Source organism: Vipera berus, assembly GCF_964194415.1.
Source record: "Vipera berus genome assembly, chromosome: 2".
Taxonomy (NCBI): Eukaryota; Metazoa; Chordata; class Lepidosauria; order Squamata; family Viperidae; genus Vipera; species Vipera berus.
The window spans coordinates 105165431-105183702 of NC_138203.1; the positions used below are offsets into that span (position 1 = coordinate 105165431).

Below are 18272 nucleotides of genomic sequence, written 5' to 3' on the forward strand. Positions count from 1 at the left end.
GAGCCAGGGCTGTATGTCATACTTGTATTCACAATGTAAGACTTCTATGGCATTACCAACTACCCCCCATTTTATCCTTCACACTCATTATACTGTTTGTACATTTAAATTCTATTCTGAGCTGAAGAGCTTTTTGATGGGAACAGGGATGTGATGGAACATAGGATGAATGTTTCAAAGCTAACTTTGTCTTCCGTTCTTTTCTTGGGCTTTCTGTCTTTATTCTTCCCCAGGAAACCCCATTTCCACAATGTCCATTGAAGAGATTCGTGCTCGTGAGATCCTAGACTCTCGTGGGAATCCAACTGTCGAGGTGGATTTGTATACCTCAAAAGGTACAAACTGACAAGGAACAAGACGTTTGCACCTTCTGCAGCCCATGGATTGAGCTAATGCAGGGGTAGGCAACCTTGGCTCTTTTATGACTCGTGGACTTCAACTCCCAGAATTCCTACCACTAGAGCCGAGAGAGCTGGCCGAGGAATTCTGGGAGTTGAAGTCCATGAGTCATAAAAGAGCCAAAGTTGCCTGCCCCTGAGCTAATGGATTTGTTCTGAGACGAAGTGAGCTGGAAAGGTCAGGTGTTACCAACCCTGAAAGAAGGATTGAGAAGTATCTCCTTTTTCCTCCCATCTCTACCAAATGCCTCACTGAGAATCTAAGCAGTTCAATTTTAGCTTATTAATTCCTACCACTAGAGCCGAGAGAGTAAGGAAAGGAACATTCCTGCAGTAGTGGGAGGGTATGAAGCAAAAAAGTGATACGAATTCTTACATTTACATACATAGACCTCTGAAATTGATCTGAAATTCATGGTTTTCATACTTGGAAGTTAGAAGAAGTCATGGTACTTCTTCTTTGACAAGTTGTTAATTTTGATGCTCAGGCCAGCCCTTGTACCCATCAGACTTGGCCAACAGGCAACAAGCCTACTGTTGTTTTTCTTCAAGCCCAACAGGAATGCTTTCTGTTGGAGGATTCTTAGTATTAGCAATCAAAAGGCAAAAATATGAAAGTGATGGGAAAACATAAAAAGTAGGAGGGCATTATTTATACTTTCAGGGAATTCCATGAGCTTCCAGTCAAATTTCATGAGTATGAGAACAGTAATAGTGTAGAAACCTTACTTGGAAATAACTTGATGAAATGTTCTACCTCTATATATGGCATTAAAGCCCTTCACGTAAAGTTCCACCATTCATTCAGAGGAAGAGAAGTGGTGTTATAAACCTTAAGGAGCAATTTCATCCATTTCTCTTGTGATAAATTAATGTGTTGTGACTAGCCATAGTCATCTAGGCAGCCATTTTGTGAACAGATAAGCCCTCCACAGCAGCCATTTTGTGACGGTGCCCATAACATGCTCATAAATTTCAGAGTTTAGAAAAGAACCTGAAAGAAATCAGGACTAAAAGCTGATCCTGTTACTTATTGTGTTTTGGAGCTTCACAGCTAGAGCAAGGAGAAAGAGACTCAAGGCAGATGATGCAGATTGCAAGGATTCTTATTAGCAGAAGACCATCCTGATCCCAAATACCACTGAACTCCAGGGCTTCAAATCACAAAATGATTTGCAAGTTGCAATCAAGTGAGAAGAAAATCAACATGGTGATTTACAGAAGGCAAGGTTATATGCACTTTAGAACTACCACCTGGAACTGTACCAAGTCTTCTGTAAAAGGAACCTTGGATTAAGAGAAATTAAAGCAAAAGAAGGGAAAGGAAGACAATAAGAATAGTAAAAAAACAAGACAGTCTAGGTTTTGAAAAAAGGGAGAAATAGAATAAAAAAAATCAGAGAAAAGGAAGGAAAATATGTAAAGAGCCAGCACATTTATTTTTCCACCCACCTCCCAGCTTTGATAAATAAAAGTTAATAATATAATATAATAACATAAAAAAGAAAGCAGAAAAAGAAAATGCTCTTCAAACAAGGGAACAGAAATGAAATAGAAGATTGGAGCTATAAAAACTTAGTAAATAAGAAAAAATAAGTAAAGGCCAAGTCTATAAGTATGAATGAATTTTAAAAAGAAAAAAAATGACCAAAAGCTTGGCCATTGTCTAAAACCTATTTGTTGGCTGGATAATTTATAAGATTCCCTTTCCCAAGACTCTAAAAGACTAAGATGCATAGGAAGGAAGGGCTGTTTTCAGTTGCGTCTTCTCAGAAGTATCTCTGAGTCATCTACTAACCAGGATCACAGTGAACTTTAAAAACTTATAGGAATGCTTAAAATGGCATAATTGTTCTCTGGAATTAATTATTAAAGAAATGATCAAGAACCTTTACATAAGATAGGCACCAATTATTGCAGAAGCAATATATTTAGCATATTTTTAAAAAATAGAGACATGTTTTCATACATAGTTTGCAAACATGGCCAGGACAGAGTTTAGGCTGGAACATGAGTGCAGTGAGCCTGAATGTTATACTATTGTTTTAAAGAAAGACAGATAGCTTTATACATGTTGAATTAAACCATTGAAATAACTATAATTGCATTAATGACAGTACACTTGTATTGATGTGATGTATAGTAATTACATTTGTAATGTACAGTAAAAAAGGTAAAGGTAAAGGTTCCCCCGCACATGTGTGCTAGTCGTTTCCAACTCTAGGGGCCGGTGCTCATCTCCGTTTCAAAGCCGAAGAGCCAGCGCTTGTCCGAGGACATCTCCGTGGTCATGTGGCCGGCATGACTAGACACCAAAGGCGCACGGAACACTGTTACCTTCCCACCGTAGTGGTCCCTATTTTTCTACTTGCATTTTTACGTGTTTTCAAACTGCTAGGTTGGCAGAAGCTGGGACGAGTAACAGGCGCTCACTCTGCTACGTGGCACTCGGGATTCAACCTGCCAAACTGCCGACCTTCTGATCGACAAGCTCAGCGTCCTAACCCACTGAGCCACCGCATCCCTTAATGTACAATAGTTGTAGCTATATTATCATATGTCCAATTTTTTTTCCAGTCACTGGCCATAACTTTGGAAAATTGAAGCACTGCTATTTCTTATGGAACAACTGAGTCAATCATACTGCCTGCATGGCTTTCACTATGTCTTTAAGAAATAATGATATACTTAAAGTAGTTTTTTTTAAAAAAAATATGAAGGCAACTGGGTAACCAGAAGAGATAATTCAGTGCTTAATTCAGGGGTGTCAAACTGCCGGCCCACGGGCCGGATGCCTCATATGGAAGCCACGCCCACCCTAATGCCGGCAATGGCAAAACTGTCCTGATACGTTGCACGAAGTCTTGTGACCTTGCGAGTTTGACGGTCTAAACCAGGAGTATCCAACCTTGGCAACTTTAAGACTTGTGGACTTCATATCCCCCAGAATCCTCCCATAATCTAAGCTACTGTTTCTATGAAAGATTCCCATGTTCTGATTTCTTCTCAGGAATGTTCAGGGCAGCTGTACCAAGCGGTGCCTCCACTGGCATCTATGAAGCTTTGGAACTGCGTGACAATGATAAATCCCGATTCCTTGGCAAAGGTAGGGGCATTAAAACTGGAATTACCAAACAATATGGAACAATTCTAGAGAGCACTGGTTGTTTATGCCTACTTGTGTGTCTGTGTGCACACATAGACTGCCACCTGCTTTTGAACTAGCAACAACAGCAGATGTTATGGTGTAAAATTTCTCCAAACTGAAATGACTCAGAAAAGCTGATAGACTCACAAGTCTCTCTCTATTTATTTTTTACTCTGTCTATGTGACTCTGCATCTTTTTCCTGTCTGTAGGAGTTCTGCAGGCAGTGGATCACATCAACAGCACTATTGCCCCTGCTCTTGTGAGCTCTGTAAGTTGCCCTTTAGTCTTAATCTTCTCATATTTTGCTTCTATGCGTGTGTTCTCTCCCTTCCTCCCTCCCCCCCCCACCCTCTCTCTTCCTAGCACTTTCATACAAGGATTTTGCAAGAGTTTGAAATCAGTTCTGAATTTCTGGGTTCCCATGATTTCAACAGCACTTCAGACACAATCTGATTCATTTTTGGCTTGATGATGATATAATTGAAATACTGCAAAACTGGGTGTGATGGTGATGGCTTGGCTTGGTTGGTTTTTGAGGAAGAGATACTTTATTTCTCCATTAGAGGGAACTATTGCTTTATTTTCCTCCTGAGCTTGGAGAAACACAGCTTTACATTTTATTCTCTATAACTCAGGTGAAGCACCAATCTTTCTTTTTCTTTCTTTCTTTCTTTCTTTCTTTCTTTCTTTCTTTCTTTCTTTCTTTCTTTCTTTCTTTCTTTCTCTGTGGAGTGGGGGTAAAAGGTTTTACATTGCTTCTGAACCTATAACACTCAGGATTGGGTAGTAATTTTTAATAATAATAATAATAATAATAATAATAATAATAATAATAATAATAATAATAATAATAATAATAATAATAATAATAATAATAATAAGAAGAAGAAGAAGAAGAAGAAGAAGAAGAAGAAGAAGAAGAAGAAGAAGAAGAAGAAGAAGAAGAAGAAGAAGAAGAAGAAGTAGTTGGGACCTTGGAGGTCATCTAGTCCAACCCCCTGCTCAGGCAGGAAACTTTATACCTTTTCAGGCAAATGTCTGTCCAGTCTCTTCTTAAAAACCTCCAGTGTTGGAGCATTCACCACCTCTGGAGGCAGGTTGTTCCACTGGTTAGTTGTTCTAACTGTCAGGAAGTTTCTCCTTAGTTCTAGGTTACTTCTCTCCTTGACTAGTTTCCATCCGTTGCTTCTTGTCCTGCTTTCCGGTGCTTTGGAGAATAGCTTGACTCCCTCTTCTTTGGGGCAGCCCCTTAGATATTGGAACACTGCTATCATGTCACGTCAAAATGCTCCTCATTTTTGGCCCTGCAGGCTGAGAGAAGTGGAGATAATATGGATTGCATTCAAACGGTTTCTGTAGATGTGGAGCACGAAAATGGTGGCAGTTGGAAGTGCTTTCTTCCAGCCTTCCTTTCCCCTCATTTTATTTATTGACAATAAATAAAGACAGGCATTATTAAAAGACTTTTAAAAGATTTCTTTCCAATGAAGTTCAATCAAACACTGAATGCTGTGCTACAGGACTAAATTTCAGTGAAACTAAAGGTACTTTACCAGGTAGTTTTATCCAGATTTCTTCCATTTAAGAGATTAACCTTTCTTTCTTCAGGCCCTTTCGGTTGTAGAGCAAGAGAAGATAGACAACCTCATGCTGGAACTGGATGGCACAGAGAATAAATGTAAAGCCAACTTTTTTCTTCATTAAAAAATTGGGGGAAAGGTCATGAAGGGAGGGCAAAAGAGCAGCGCACTCCGGTAAGACCAGGGGTCTTCAAACTTGGCCCTTTTATGACTTGTGGACTTCAACTCCCAGAATTCCTCAGCCAGCAAAGCAAAGCCAGCAAAGCTGGCTGAGGAATTCTGGGAGTTGAAGTCCACAAGTCATAAAAGGGCCAAGTTTGAAGACCCCTGGGTAAGACTAAGGCTGAATAGGGCAAGACTGGGGAACTGCAATTTGGAATCTGTTGCATTCCTTTCAATCCACATTCAAAAGTCAAAGGAGAACAAAATCATGATTAATTGAGAGTGGGAGGTTTTTATTAACACAGCTCATGAAAACCACTCCTTTCACATGGCATTCTTATGTCCCAGCAAGAAGGCAGACTGAGACTAGTAAACTGACAAACATCCAAAAAGTAAAGCAGGAGAAGGATTGGGACCAGCAAATAAACCCAGATTTTGAATGCAAGAGAAGAGAAGGGGCTTAAGCAAGGCAACGCAAACCCATTCCTTAAATTCCTTTATTTTCAGTTCTGAAAAAAAAATCTGCTTATTGGTATGATAAACAGAGCCCAAGATCAAAAAATATAAGGAGACAACTGGATGAAAAAGCAACGCTTATTTGAAGCTTACTTGTCTAATCCCTGTATACTTTGTCCCAAAAGGCACAATTACATTGAATGTGTTATTATTATCTATGCCACTTCCTACATTAATCTATTCTTTTTTTGCTAAGGCTGTCTATAGTTGAAGGCAAAACATTTATTTTTGTTTCTTATTTTATGCTTCCTAAACACAAACATATACTGTATACTATTTTGGGTTTGCTTTGACGTCATCCATTTTCCCATCTGACACTACACATCTTATCTGGCAATAGCAGTTTCTGTGTGCAGCTCTCACCATGCCACACAATGCTGAATATAATCTTGGTCCCAAAATAGATTCTTTCCCATGTTAGAGAATTAACAGGAAGAAGAATTCCAATTGAATTGAATGAGGCTGAATTCTAGATAGAGCTATCTAGAATCATTCTGCATTTTGCTTGATCTCTCACTCCTACATGAATCTCCTCAGTCTCCTTCACCACAATATAGATTTTGAGACAGCAAGGGAAATTTCTGGAATTTTTCAAGTAAAATCATGACAGTTGAAACAAAAAAAGATGAGAATTTGAAAAAAAAAAGATCAGATTAAAATAAGAAAGGAAATGATGAGTCAAAAAGGGAGTGGGCCCGTCCTATTTTTCACACACACTGAAATTAATGCAATTTATCTGCTGATTCTTTCCCTTCTTCCTTTGGATGGACTTAGGATACAAAGCACCGCCACTGTCTTGCTAGTTTTCTCTCTGCAAAGAACAATGCAAATAATTTATGTCTACATGAGGTCAATAGAAACACATACCGTAACTAATTCCACCAAAGCAACAGGGCAGACCAGTATAAAGCTGCTCTCTAAACTGACCTCTCTCTGTCTCTCTGTCTCTCTCTGTCTCTCTCTCTTGGATGCATGCTTTTGATGCTGGACTCCTCCTTATGGATTGCTTTCCTAGCAGTGCTTGGAGTGGATGTATTTTGGCAGGGTCAAATGCAAAGGCCTATCAGAACTGGCTTTGGAGATTCTACACAGTGGCTCCAAATCAGTACTGACTGAATGTTCTAAGTAGTTTAGAACAAATAAGCATACTCACAGGGGATGGGTGTTAGCAGAAACAATGAGCCAACGAGAGATCAGCAGAAATACATTTCAGGTATATGAGGGGAAACCTAGCGCACCAAGTGTGGACTCTGGCTGAAAAGCTTTGGAGAGCAGAGGAGGAAAGTGTTAGCCTCCCTCTCAAAACAAATGAACTGCTACTGTTTGCAGACTACTCTCGAGTAGAAAGCCCGATGGAAAAATTTGTGGCAAAATTAAAAACTACTATCTAAGCCAGGCAGGGAATCCCAGGCCAGATGAGTAGCAGATGCTGTGGGGTAGCTGGACGCTGGTAAAATCTTTGGGTCAAAGATCTTTGGTTGTAATCTCTGATTATGCTGTTTACTAATCAATTTTGCAAAATCCACAGCTAAATTTGGAGCTAATGCCATACTGGGTGTTTCCCTGGCTGTCTGCAAAGCTGCCGCTGCAGAGAAGGATGTACCCCTGTACCGCCATATTGCTGACCTTGCTGGAAATTCAGATCTCATTCTGCCAGTCCCCGTAAGAATCTGGTGATGTTTTCTTGATTTCACACCCATAAAACTGAGGTATGGAGCAGAGAGTGAGGTAACAACAAATTGAACAAGGGTCCAAAAGAGCTGGATTTTCCCCAATATGCCATACACCTTTATAGTCCTTTGCATGCGTGCTAATTTTAAGTCCATATTAAATATACTGCATGAACTTTCAAAGCTTATCTTTAGGGTTAGGGTTACAAACATGGTATTTTAGTTCTATGTAAAATGAAAATACTTCTAACAAAATATTCTTAGCCTCTTTGCTCACTCACAATACCTAGGATATTTACAGATGAAAGAAACCATTATAATTCAAACAATTTCAGACCATCATTTACAACTATTGTATGGTGCTTTAAGACATATCACTGACGATCTCCTGTTTGCTGTTACTGTTTCTAAATTCTTCCAGGCGTTTAATGTGATCAATGGAGGGTCCCATGCTGGAAATAAACTGGCCATGCAAGAGTTTATGATCTTGCCTGTTGGGGCTGAAAGCTTCCGGGATGCCATGCGCATTGGTGCTGAAGTCTATCATAATCTCAAGAGTGTGATCAAAGACAAGTATGGTAAAGATGCCACCAATGTAGGAGATGAAGGGGGCTTTGCCCCAAACATCCTGGAGAATAGTGAAGGTGAGAAAAAAAAGTACAGTACTAAGAGATACTGTGAAAGAGAGGTCTTTGAAGAGATGTTCTAAATTCTTTAAAGACATATTCCCTTCCTAAATAACTTGCCTCCATTTCTGCCTCTCAGCTTTAGAGCTGCTCAAGGAAGCCATTGAGAAAGCTGGTTATGCTGATAAGATTGTGATTGGCATGGATGTGGCTGCATCAGAGTTCTATAGAGATGGCAAGTATGACTTGGATTTCAAATCCCCTGATGATCCCAGCCGTTACATCTCTGCCGATGAACTGGGTGACCTCTATCAGAGCTTTGTACGGGACTATCCAGGTGAGTGACTATGTAGGGTGAAAGCCTTGCTTCCGGGGCTAAAAACACTGAGACTTCCTTTATTTGCATCCTGGGGTGTATTGTAATTTTCTCATTTCCCTTTGCAGTGGTGTCCATTGAGGATCCTTTCGATCAGGATGACTGGGAAGCCTGGTCAAAATTCACAGCTAATGTAGGGATTCAGATAGTGGGAGATGACTTGACAGTGACCAACCCCAAACGCATTGAGCATGCGGTTGAGGAGAAGGCCTGCAACTGTCTACTGCTTAAGGTCAACCAGATTGGATCGGTCACTGAAGCTATTCAAGCGTGAGTTCTCTTAAGCCACTCCATTCTCCAACAGCCTCTGTGCTATCACGTGCCCATTGGCCGTTCCAAAGATTATCTTCAGGAGGCAAATCCACTAAGTTATTTTAATAACCTAATAGGTCACTTTATTCACTTACAGCTGTAAACTGGCTCAAGAGAATGGCTGGGGGGTGATGGTGAGTCATCGATCAGGGGAGACTGAAGACACCTTCATTGCTGACCTGGTGGTGGGACTCTGTACTGGGCAGGTAGGTTTTAACTAGTGGAAATCATGTCTGGTCTCCTTTTGGGAAGAAGCAGGCCAGAGCTAGAATATTGCCACTCTTGTGGCAGAATTCTTCATAGGCAGATTGGATTTGGTGTCTGATTCAAATGAGCATTGTGAGATAAAAATGTACAAAAGTCTTGACAAAGAATAGATGTTTCAATAAATCAGATGCAAACTTTCAGTCACTGTAATAACCAAGATGATAGTATGTGTAACTGAGAATATTGGGTACTTAAATACAGTCCCAGCAGAATGGGGACCAATATCAGATGGAATATGGAACATATTGCTATGACATAACAGCTGAGGTAACTTTTATTCTTTATTCCAATGTTTTCCATACCAACAGCACTGGTGTGGTAAGCTGAGCAAGAGAGATAGTAATCAATCATACACTGAGATTTCATGGCTGAATGTAAGCTTGAATCTGGTCCTTCTTAGTCCTAATTTAGCATCTTAAACACTGTTTCTTTTTGTTCAGAAGAAAAGAACGATGAGGTGGGTAAGGTAAAAGACTGGGACATAACAAGCAGATCCATGAGGAAGCTGTATTTCTTGAAACCTGGGGAGATTTCCAGAAAAAAGTGATGGATGATGAAAAGGACAGAAAATGGCAGCAAATGGACTTGTGGTCAGCTTGTAGCATAGGAATAGCAGGGGGCTGGACTAGAAGACCTTAGGGTCCCTTACAACTCTTATTCTAGTAATCTCAATATCCTCCTCTAAAGAAATACAGAAACATGTCAGCTAAACACACTGTGCAGTGAAGATCCAGTTGTACCCACCACTCCGTTTCTTCTGACAAGCAGCTAGGCATCAAAGTTTTGTGGGTGAGTGGGGGGAAGTGATCCATTTGCTTCCTGCTGACAGTTAACAAGCTTGGGGCAGAATGTGGGAGCAGAGGAGAACAAGCAGGCAAATTTCTGGTAACAAGAGAATGGGCCCTTTTTTTCTCCCCCTCCCTCCCCCCTTTTTAAGGCAAACTTTTGCAGAGACTGGGCAGTTAGCAAAAAAAGCTTACTTTAGGTTTATTCCTCATCTCATACACCTTTGATATAACGACAGAGATCAGACAAGCACAGAAAATGTGTACTCTTGCTGGGCAGCCTTTGCCCATAACTGACATGTTTGTGTGAATCTCCATAAAATATTACTGAATTGACATTGACATTTGCAGATAAAGACCGGAGCTCCGTGTAGATCTGAGCGACTGGCAAAATATAATCAGCTAATGAGGTAAGAAATGTGAGGGAAGTAAAATGGATATGCTTACGTGTGAGAAAAGAGAGTGAGTTTGGAAATGGGAATATCAACCTGCATCATCTTCCAGCAGAGGTCTGTCCCACTGGATTGGATTAATATAAGAAAGGGGGAGTTTTGTTGCTAAAGATTCGTTGCATCCTGTTGCTACTGCACAGCAATGCACAGCACGAACACAGCACTAGAGCATACATGTGCTCTGGTGGTTGACAACATCATCAAAACAGTATGGGATCCTCAATGTTACCCTTGTATACATAATGCTTGTCTTGCCTTGGGCCCAGGCCATCACTGCAGCAGATTTATCTTGTTGTTTCTTGATTGCTACAAATAGCTGCCAAATACAGAGAGCAGCCAAGGGAATAAGGAGTAGAGATCTTTATGTTGCAGGTCTTTCAGGTGTCTGAACAAAGACTGAGTTCTAAGGATCATTCTGAGGCGGGCTTATGATGGAAACAGCAGGGAATCTCTTTCAGTTGTTATTCTAAGTCAAATTCTTAGGGGCCTCCAGAGGGAAGTCTTCTCGTAGTACCCAACAAAACATCCTGCACATCTGTTTTTCTATCCTTACTGCATTTTTTTTTATGGAAAATGAGATTTGTCAGTGGAAATCATAGGTCCTTAAGGACCAGCTCATGGAAAAGGAAGTGGTTAATGCTTGCCTTTCTGGCACAGGTAGTGGGGATAAAGAAGCAGGGGAATCCACCAATAGGAAGTCATAGTCAGCATCTGGGCAGAACACCGTGGCTAAAGTAGAAGAAGAGGTTACAGCCAGAAATGCATTTTTAAGTCAGCTTCATTTACAGCCAGTTTATGAGGTTTATGAGTCCAGAGGTTTAAGGCCACAGTGCAGAAAAACGGATAGTCATGAAACAAAAATTTGGAACAATAATTAATGTTCCCAAGAATTTTTATTCTGTCAAAATCACACCGAGAACATAGCACAAAAACAGGAGTCCTAAATAACACCAAGTAATAGCCAAGGATCCGCTGGCCTGTCTTAACTATAGCTAAAACCACTTCTTGATTTCATCATCAGAGGAGACCCGAGATAAAATAAGCTTCATTGAAGAATAGCATCATCATCAGACTCCACTGGAGGATCAAAACAGGCAAGATGGCACTTGCAACATTGTGACTAAAACTCCACTCCTTTGCACATGCATACAAAAGAGATGGGGCTTGGACCGTGATGCCACAACTGCTTTCTTGCCTATTTTAACTCCCAATGCATGCCTCAGAACAAGGTGAAAGCCATTGCTTGTTATGAATATTGATGCTTGTGGAGGCATGTTCTATGGACAGATGAGTTTAAAGGGGAACTCTTTAAGTAGCAAAGCAGTCAGTATATAGCAACTGAATATTCTAATACAAGTTGGCAACTTTTCCTGACAGTGAGAACAATTAATCAGTGGAACGGCTTGCCTTTAGAATAGCAATAGCACTTAGACTTATATACCACTTCCCAGTGCTTTACAGCCCTCTTTAAGCGGTTTACAGAGTCAGCATGTTGACCCCCAACAATCTGGGTCCTCATTTTACTGACCTCGGAAGGATGGACGGCTGAGTCAACCTTTAGCCAGTGAGAATCGAACTGCCAAACTGCTGGCAGCCTGCCGTCAGCAGAAGTAGCCTGCAGTATGGCATTCTAACCACTGCTCCACCACTGCTCTTGAAGTTGTGGGTGCTCCGTCACTGGCGGTTTCCAAGAAGAGATTGGACAGCCATTTGTCCAGAATGGTATAGGGTCTTCTGCATGAGCAGGGTGTTGCACTAGAAAAACCCCCAAGGTCCCTTCCTATTCTGTTATTCAGTTTTAGAACCTTGGGTCAATCCTGAAGCATGGCAACAGTAGTGGTTTGAAGAACCACTGATGAAAACATGGATTCTGCTTCGTATCAGAGAAGGGTATCAAACAATCTGTCTATCAACTGGAGCTGAAATGAAAGTAGATGTTTAGTATCACTAAAAGTGAAACTGATAGTAGAAAGCTTGATAACACTGCAGGACAGAAATATTGAACAAGAGAGTGTATGGAAAAGAACAAATTCTGTGTTTTGGAATAACCAGACCAAAGTCCATTGCTAAACCCCACTGAAATGCTGTGGCGGGATGTTTAGGATGAGCTGTTCATTTCTATAAAAAACCCCAATGTGACTGACCTGTAGCAATGCAGCATGGAGAAATGAGCAAATGTTCCTCTACAGTACAGCAATAATAATAATAATAATTAATAATAATAATGATAACAACAACAACCAATAACAAACAACAACAACAACAATAATAGGAAGAAGAAGTTGGTAGGGGTCTTGGAGGTCATCTAGTCCAACCCCCTGCTCAGGCAGGAAATCCTATACCATTTCAGACAAATGGCTGTCCAGTCTCTTCTTAAAAACTTCCAGTGTTGGTGCAGGAAATTTCTCCTTAGTTTTAGGTTGCTTCTTTCTTTGGTTAATTTCCATCCATTGCTTGAACGGATGAAAGACTGATCACTGCCTACAGGAATTGGGTTTTTCCCCTAGCACATCATGTGGCCCATTTTATAAAGTCAGGGAAATAGCTAACAAATTTAGTTGCTATTTATGTTCCCATATTTCCTTGATACAGTATATCAGGCCCCCATTTTTGATATCATTTACTGTAGTGGCAACAACAAGCAAAAATTTTAAAAAAATACAAACCACATTTTTCCCATCAGTACTGTATTTTCCTCACAAAGAGTTATTAAGAGCTTTGAATGTTAAAGATGGTTCCAGTTCATAGCCTGTACTTTTATAGTACACTGTCATTCATTGGGTTCCACAGAAAGTTGTGTTCCGACGTTAAATTTCATGTGAAATTAACTTTTTTTGGGATTGTATCTAATATGTGGCTGATACCCATAACACCCATAATATACTCCATTAACTATCTCTTTGTCTGCATTCCACAGGATTGAGGAAGAACTTGGTGATGAAGCTCGCTTTGCTGGACATAACTTCCGTAATCCAAGTGTGCTATAAATGCATGCATCCTGGCATACTCTGGCCACGCCTGCTCTTTCAGTGCACAGACTCTGAGTGCCCATTAGATCACATCTTCCATCGTTCTTGTTCCACACTCTCCTGCTCCTGGTCTTCTCAGACCCACTCACTGGAATTGCCCAGGATATGCAAAGACTGACGCTTCCTTTTGCCTGTCATGATGCAGTGCTGCAAGTCAGCTTTGTGTGTGTTACACAGTGTCTGCTGTTTAGACCTGCTTGAGTCATCGTTATACCTAAGTACAAAATGATGTCAGCATGTTTGCCCTGGTGTTTGGCCAGTATTTGCACATTTGGAGATTGTCCTTACGTTGGAGTCCAGATTGTATTTGCTTCTTGATACAAGATGGTGTTTTTGTGTTTTTGTCCCTTGCAGTATCAGCATCTATGTTTTGATCTCTGTGAGTTGTGTTTAAACCTGCGTGCTGCATATTGTCAATAACTTGTTGCTCCACTTGTATGTATGACGGGGAGAGAAAGAGAGAGAGGGAGAGAGAAAACACAAGTGAGATAGTATATGTTCTGACCAGCCTCAAAATACAATTTAATTACGAGCACTATGTGTATGTCTGTGTGTGTGTAGGTTGGTAGGTGGTATGGATCTGCATCTGTGGTTAGGCGCCCTTTGATCCAAAGTTGATTGCTGTATATTTTTTTCTGAATGTGAAGGGCCAGATGTCTGCTATGATACACTGCGTTAGTGTGCCATGTTTTGTGGGGTGTTGTGGGTCAGTGCATTGTGGGCATGCTCTTACAACCAGCACTTTGCTCAGATCTCTCTCCCTCTCATTGCTGCCTATATGTTTGGTCACATTCTACTCTCTGCCTCTTCCTCCATCTCCCTCTTGCTCTGCTATCATTTCGGCTTTAAGCCACAGAGGTTTCACATTCAGCGACCTCCTCACCCAATAACAAACAACAGATGAAAAAAGAGAAGAAAAACCAACATCCAGAAAAATAACCAACAAGTAAAACCTCAGTTCAATTAAATTCTGTTTCAACCCTGACTGTCCTGCCTCTGGTTGAATATCTGTTATGTATTGTGGGAACTGGGAATACTCTGAAAACGGGAGAAATACTCTAGATTGAGATGTGACTTTGACAGTTTCCAGAAACTAGAGACACAAAGATTCAAGTTGGAGCTTGTTGGCAATACCAGTGGAGCTAGTGGGACCAGATGGGGAAGGGTAGTCATGAGGAGAACCGGCTGATACCTGTGCTTCAAAGGTAGATCCTGCTAAAGTAATGCCAAAACATGCAGGGCAAATAAGTGAAGTTCTCACCAAGCCAGAGAGGAAATATTCTCCTGTTATTGTTTTCCCTAAAGGTAAAGGTAAAGGTTCCCCCGCACATGCGTGCTAGTCGTTTCCGACTCTAGGGGCCGGTGCTCATCTCCGTTTCAAAGCCGAAGAGCCAGCGTTTGTCCGAGGACGTCTCTATGGGCACGTGGCCGGCATGACTAGACGCCAAAGGCGCATGGAACGCTGTTACCTTCCCACCGTAGCGGTCCCTATTTTTCTACTTGCATTTTTACGTGCTTTCAAACTGGTAGGTTGGCAGAAGCTGGGACGAGTAACAGGCGCTCACTCTGCTACGCGGCACTCGGGATTCAACCTGCCAAACTGCCGACCTTCTGATCGACAAGCTCACCATCCTAACTCACTGAGCCACCGCGTCCCTATTGTTTTCCCTAGAGAGCCTGAAAAGAAGGCCCTCCAGATGTGCTCGCTATCAGTTTGCCGGGCTTTTAAAAAAGGGCCCAATTCATGGAAGTTATGGGGTCAGTGACAGCATTGTGACTACCTCCGAAAGCCTCCTGCTGGGAAACTAGTGGGCTTCTTTGTGAATGTGGTTGACCACCTCTGATAACAGATTAATGGACTAGATGAGCCAGGGGGCTGATCCAGCAGGGTCCTGCTTATGTTCTTATGCAATGTAAATTCTTGTAATAATGGCTTAGATCACAGGGCTTTGGGAACTTGAAGGATAAATATAGCCTAAGGAAGTTGAGAGAGTTGGAATTATTAAATTATTAAAAAAGAAAAAGTTCATTTTTATCCCTCAATGCCACTTAAAGACCAGAGCTCAAATCAAGTGCAAGGTGTTTGGAGCAGATCACAAATTGAATTTGCTTTAAATATTTCTATGAGTGTACTTCCCCTTCAGAATTACAAATGATGGCTATTTTGACTGTAGCCAAGACAAAATCCAGCATTAAATACAGTATGTTCTTACCTCAAAATGTATTCAAAATTGTAAGTCCTTGCCTTAAAATACCTTAACAACAGGCCATACTTTTAAAAGATGGTGGCCCCAGGAGATCAAGGAATGGTCTTTTTCTTTATAGAATAGAACAGAACAGAGAACAGAACAGAACAGAGTAGAATGGAATAGAATTGGAAGGGGCCTTGTAGGTCATCTAGTCCTACCCCCTGCTCAAGCAGGAGTCCCTACACCATTTCTGACAGATGGTGGTCCAGTCTCTTCTTGAAAGCTTCCAGTGATGAAGCACCAACAACATCTGAAGGCAGTCTGTTCCATTGGTTGATTGTTCTCACTGCCAGAAAATTTCTCCTTATTTCCAGGTTGAATCTTTCCTTGATCAGTTTCCATCCATTATTCCTTGTCTGGCCTTCAGGGGCTTTGGAAAATAGGTTGAGCCCCTCCTCTCTGTGACAGCCCCTCAAATACTAGAACACTGCTATCATGTCTCCCCTGGTCCTTTTCTTCACTAGACTAGCCATGCCCAGTTCCTGTAACTGTTCTTCATATGTTTTAACCTCCAGTCCCCTAACCATCCTTGTTGCTCTTCTCTGCACTCTCTCCAGAGTCTCAACATCTTTTTTATAGTGTGGAGACCAAAACTGGTTGCAGTATTCTAGGTGTGGTCTTAATAAGGCTTTATAAAGTGGTATTAGTACCTCACGTGATCTTGATTGAATCCTTTTGTTAATGCAACTTAGGATTACATTGGCTTTTTTGGCTGCCACCACACATTGTTGGCTCATATTTAATTGATTGTCCACTAGGACTCCAAGATCCCTCTAAGTCTGGTTTCACCCAATCTATATGAGTACTTTAGGTTTTTCTTGCCTAACTGTAAGACTTTACTTTTCTCTACGTTGAATTTCATTTTGTTAGATAGGGCCCAGTATTCAAGTCTGTCAAGATCTCTCTGGATCTTGAGCCTATCATCTAGGTCACGGGTCGGCAACCCAGCCGCCCGGTGCACACGCACCTCTTCGAACGGGCAGTGGTGCGCGCGCACCTCTCCAAATGGAGAGTGGCACCGCCCGTTTGGAGAGGTGCGCGCGCACCTCCCCGAATGGGCGGAGGTGCGCGCGCACCTCCCCAAACCTTTGGAGAGGTGCGCGCGTACCTCCGCGCAAACGGGCCGCGGCGTTGTTCTTTGAGGAAGCTGCCGTGGCCCGTCTGCAAAGCTGCCGAAAGCGGCAGCTTTGCAGATGGGCCACGGCAGCTTCCTGAAAGAGCGACGCCGCGGCCCGTTCCGAGAGGTGCGCGCGCACCTCCCCGAATGGGCGGAGCTGCGCGCGCACCTTCCCAAACCTTTGGAGAGGTGCGCGCGTACCTCCGCGCGAACGGGCCGCGGCGTCGCTCTTTGAGGACGCTGCCGCGGCCCGTCTGCAAAGCTGCCGAAAGCGGCAGCTTTGCAGATGGGCCACGGCAGCTTCCTGAAAGAGCGACGCCGCGGCCCGTTCCGAGAGGTGCGCGCGCACCTCCCCGAATGGGCGGAGCTGCGCGCGCACCTTCCCAAACCTTTGGAGAGGTGCGCGCGTACCTCCGCGCGAACGGGCCGTGGCGTCGCTCTTTGAGGAAGCTGCCGCGGCCCGTCTGCAAAGCTGCTGAAAGCGGCAGCTTTGCAGACGGGCCGTCGCCGTCGGGCAACCGGGAACCGGTTCCATCTCACTTTTTTAAAAAATGGCAACCGCGTGCGTCCGCGCATGCGCAAAAACCGTTTTGCGCATGCGCAAAACATTTTTTTGCGCATGCGCGTGCATGGACATATGTGCGCGGCTCCCAGTTTTTTTAATTTGTGATGGAACCGGTTCCCGGTGGCTCTTTTCCTTTTTTAGGTTGCCGACCCCTGATCTAGGTGTTGGCTATTTCTGCCAGCTTAGTGTCATCTCAAATTTGATAAGTTCACCTTCTGTTCCCTCATCTAGGTCGTTTATGAAGATGTTGAAGAGTACTGGGCTTAGGACAGAACCTTGCGGTACCCCACTGCTTATTTCCGTCCATGTAGAGATAGTACCATTAAGGACTATTCTTTGAGTGAGGTTTGTCAGCCAATTAAAAATCCATCTGATGGTGATGCTGTCTATCCCACTTTTTTAAAACTTTCCAAGTAGGTTATGGTCTACTTTGTCGAATGTCCAAGTGTACCACATCCGCAGCATTTTGCTGGTCCACCAATTTAGTCACCTGATCAAAGAATAAAATAAGATTGGTTTGGCATGATCTGTTTTTAACAAACCCGTGCTAGCTTCTAGTTATAACTTTGTTTCTAGAAGTTCGCAGATCTGTTTTTGATTATCTTTTCCAATATCTTCCCAGGTATTCATGTTAGGCTGATTGGTCTGTAGTTTCCTGGGTCTGTATTTTTCCCCTTTTTTGAAGATGGGAACCACATCAGTTCTTTTCCAATCCTCTGGTAGTTTTAGAAATTCCAGAGCTCTCAACATTTTTAGGGACAAGAATTTATTTCAATTTTCTCTTGGTGGCTTTGAACTTCATTTTTGGAATGGCAGATGGTGTATGATTTTAATTTAATTTAATTTAATTGTGGGACTTATATGCCGCCCTATCTCCCGGATTCAGGGCGGCTAACAACAATAAAACAACAATAAAAACAATAAATACAAATATTAAAAGAGATTAAATTTACAAAGCCCCACTAAAAACCAATAAAAGTTAAAACAAAATTAAAACCCCCATCTTGAAATAATTTTTG

The 18272-nt window shown here is 42.0% G+C and overlaps 1 protein-coding gene across 2 annotated transcripts; it reads left to right on the forward strand.

Moving 5' to 3' along the window:
* Positions 1 to 250: 250 nt before the first annotated feature.
* ENO2 (enolase 2) lies at positions 251 to 13354 on the forward strand (the record flags this gene model as incomplete). 2 transcript variants are annotated; one of them, XM_081316652.1, is made up of 11 exons in its annotated part: positions 251 to 335; positions 3409 to 3504; positions 3757 to 3815; positions 5156 to 5225; positions 7334 to 7467; positions 7897 to 8119; positions 8241 to 8438; positions 8546 to 8747; positions 8887 to 8995; positions 10193 to 10251; positions 13211 to 13354. In XM_081316652.1, 11 exons carry the CDS (start codon positions 251 to 253, stop codon positions 13278 to 13280), a joined length of 1305 nt encoding a protein of 434 aa, XP_081172778.1. In that variant the 3' UTR covers positions 13281 to 13354. The 2 variants fall into 2 exon arrangements, with proteins under 2 accessions (XP_081172778.1, XP_081172779.1); XM_081316653.1 differs by lacking the exons at positions 3757 to 3815; positions 5156 to 5225.
* Between the last annotated feature and the right edge of the window lie 4918 nt (positions 13355 to 18272).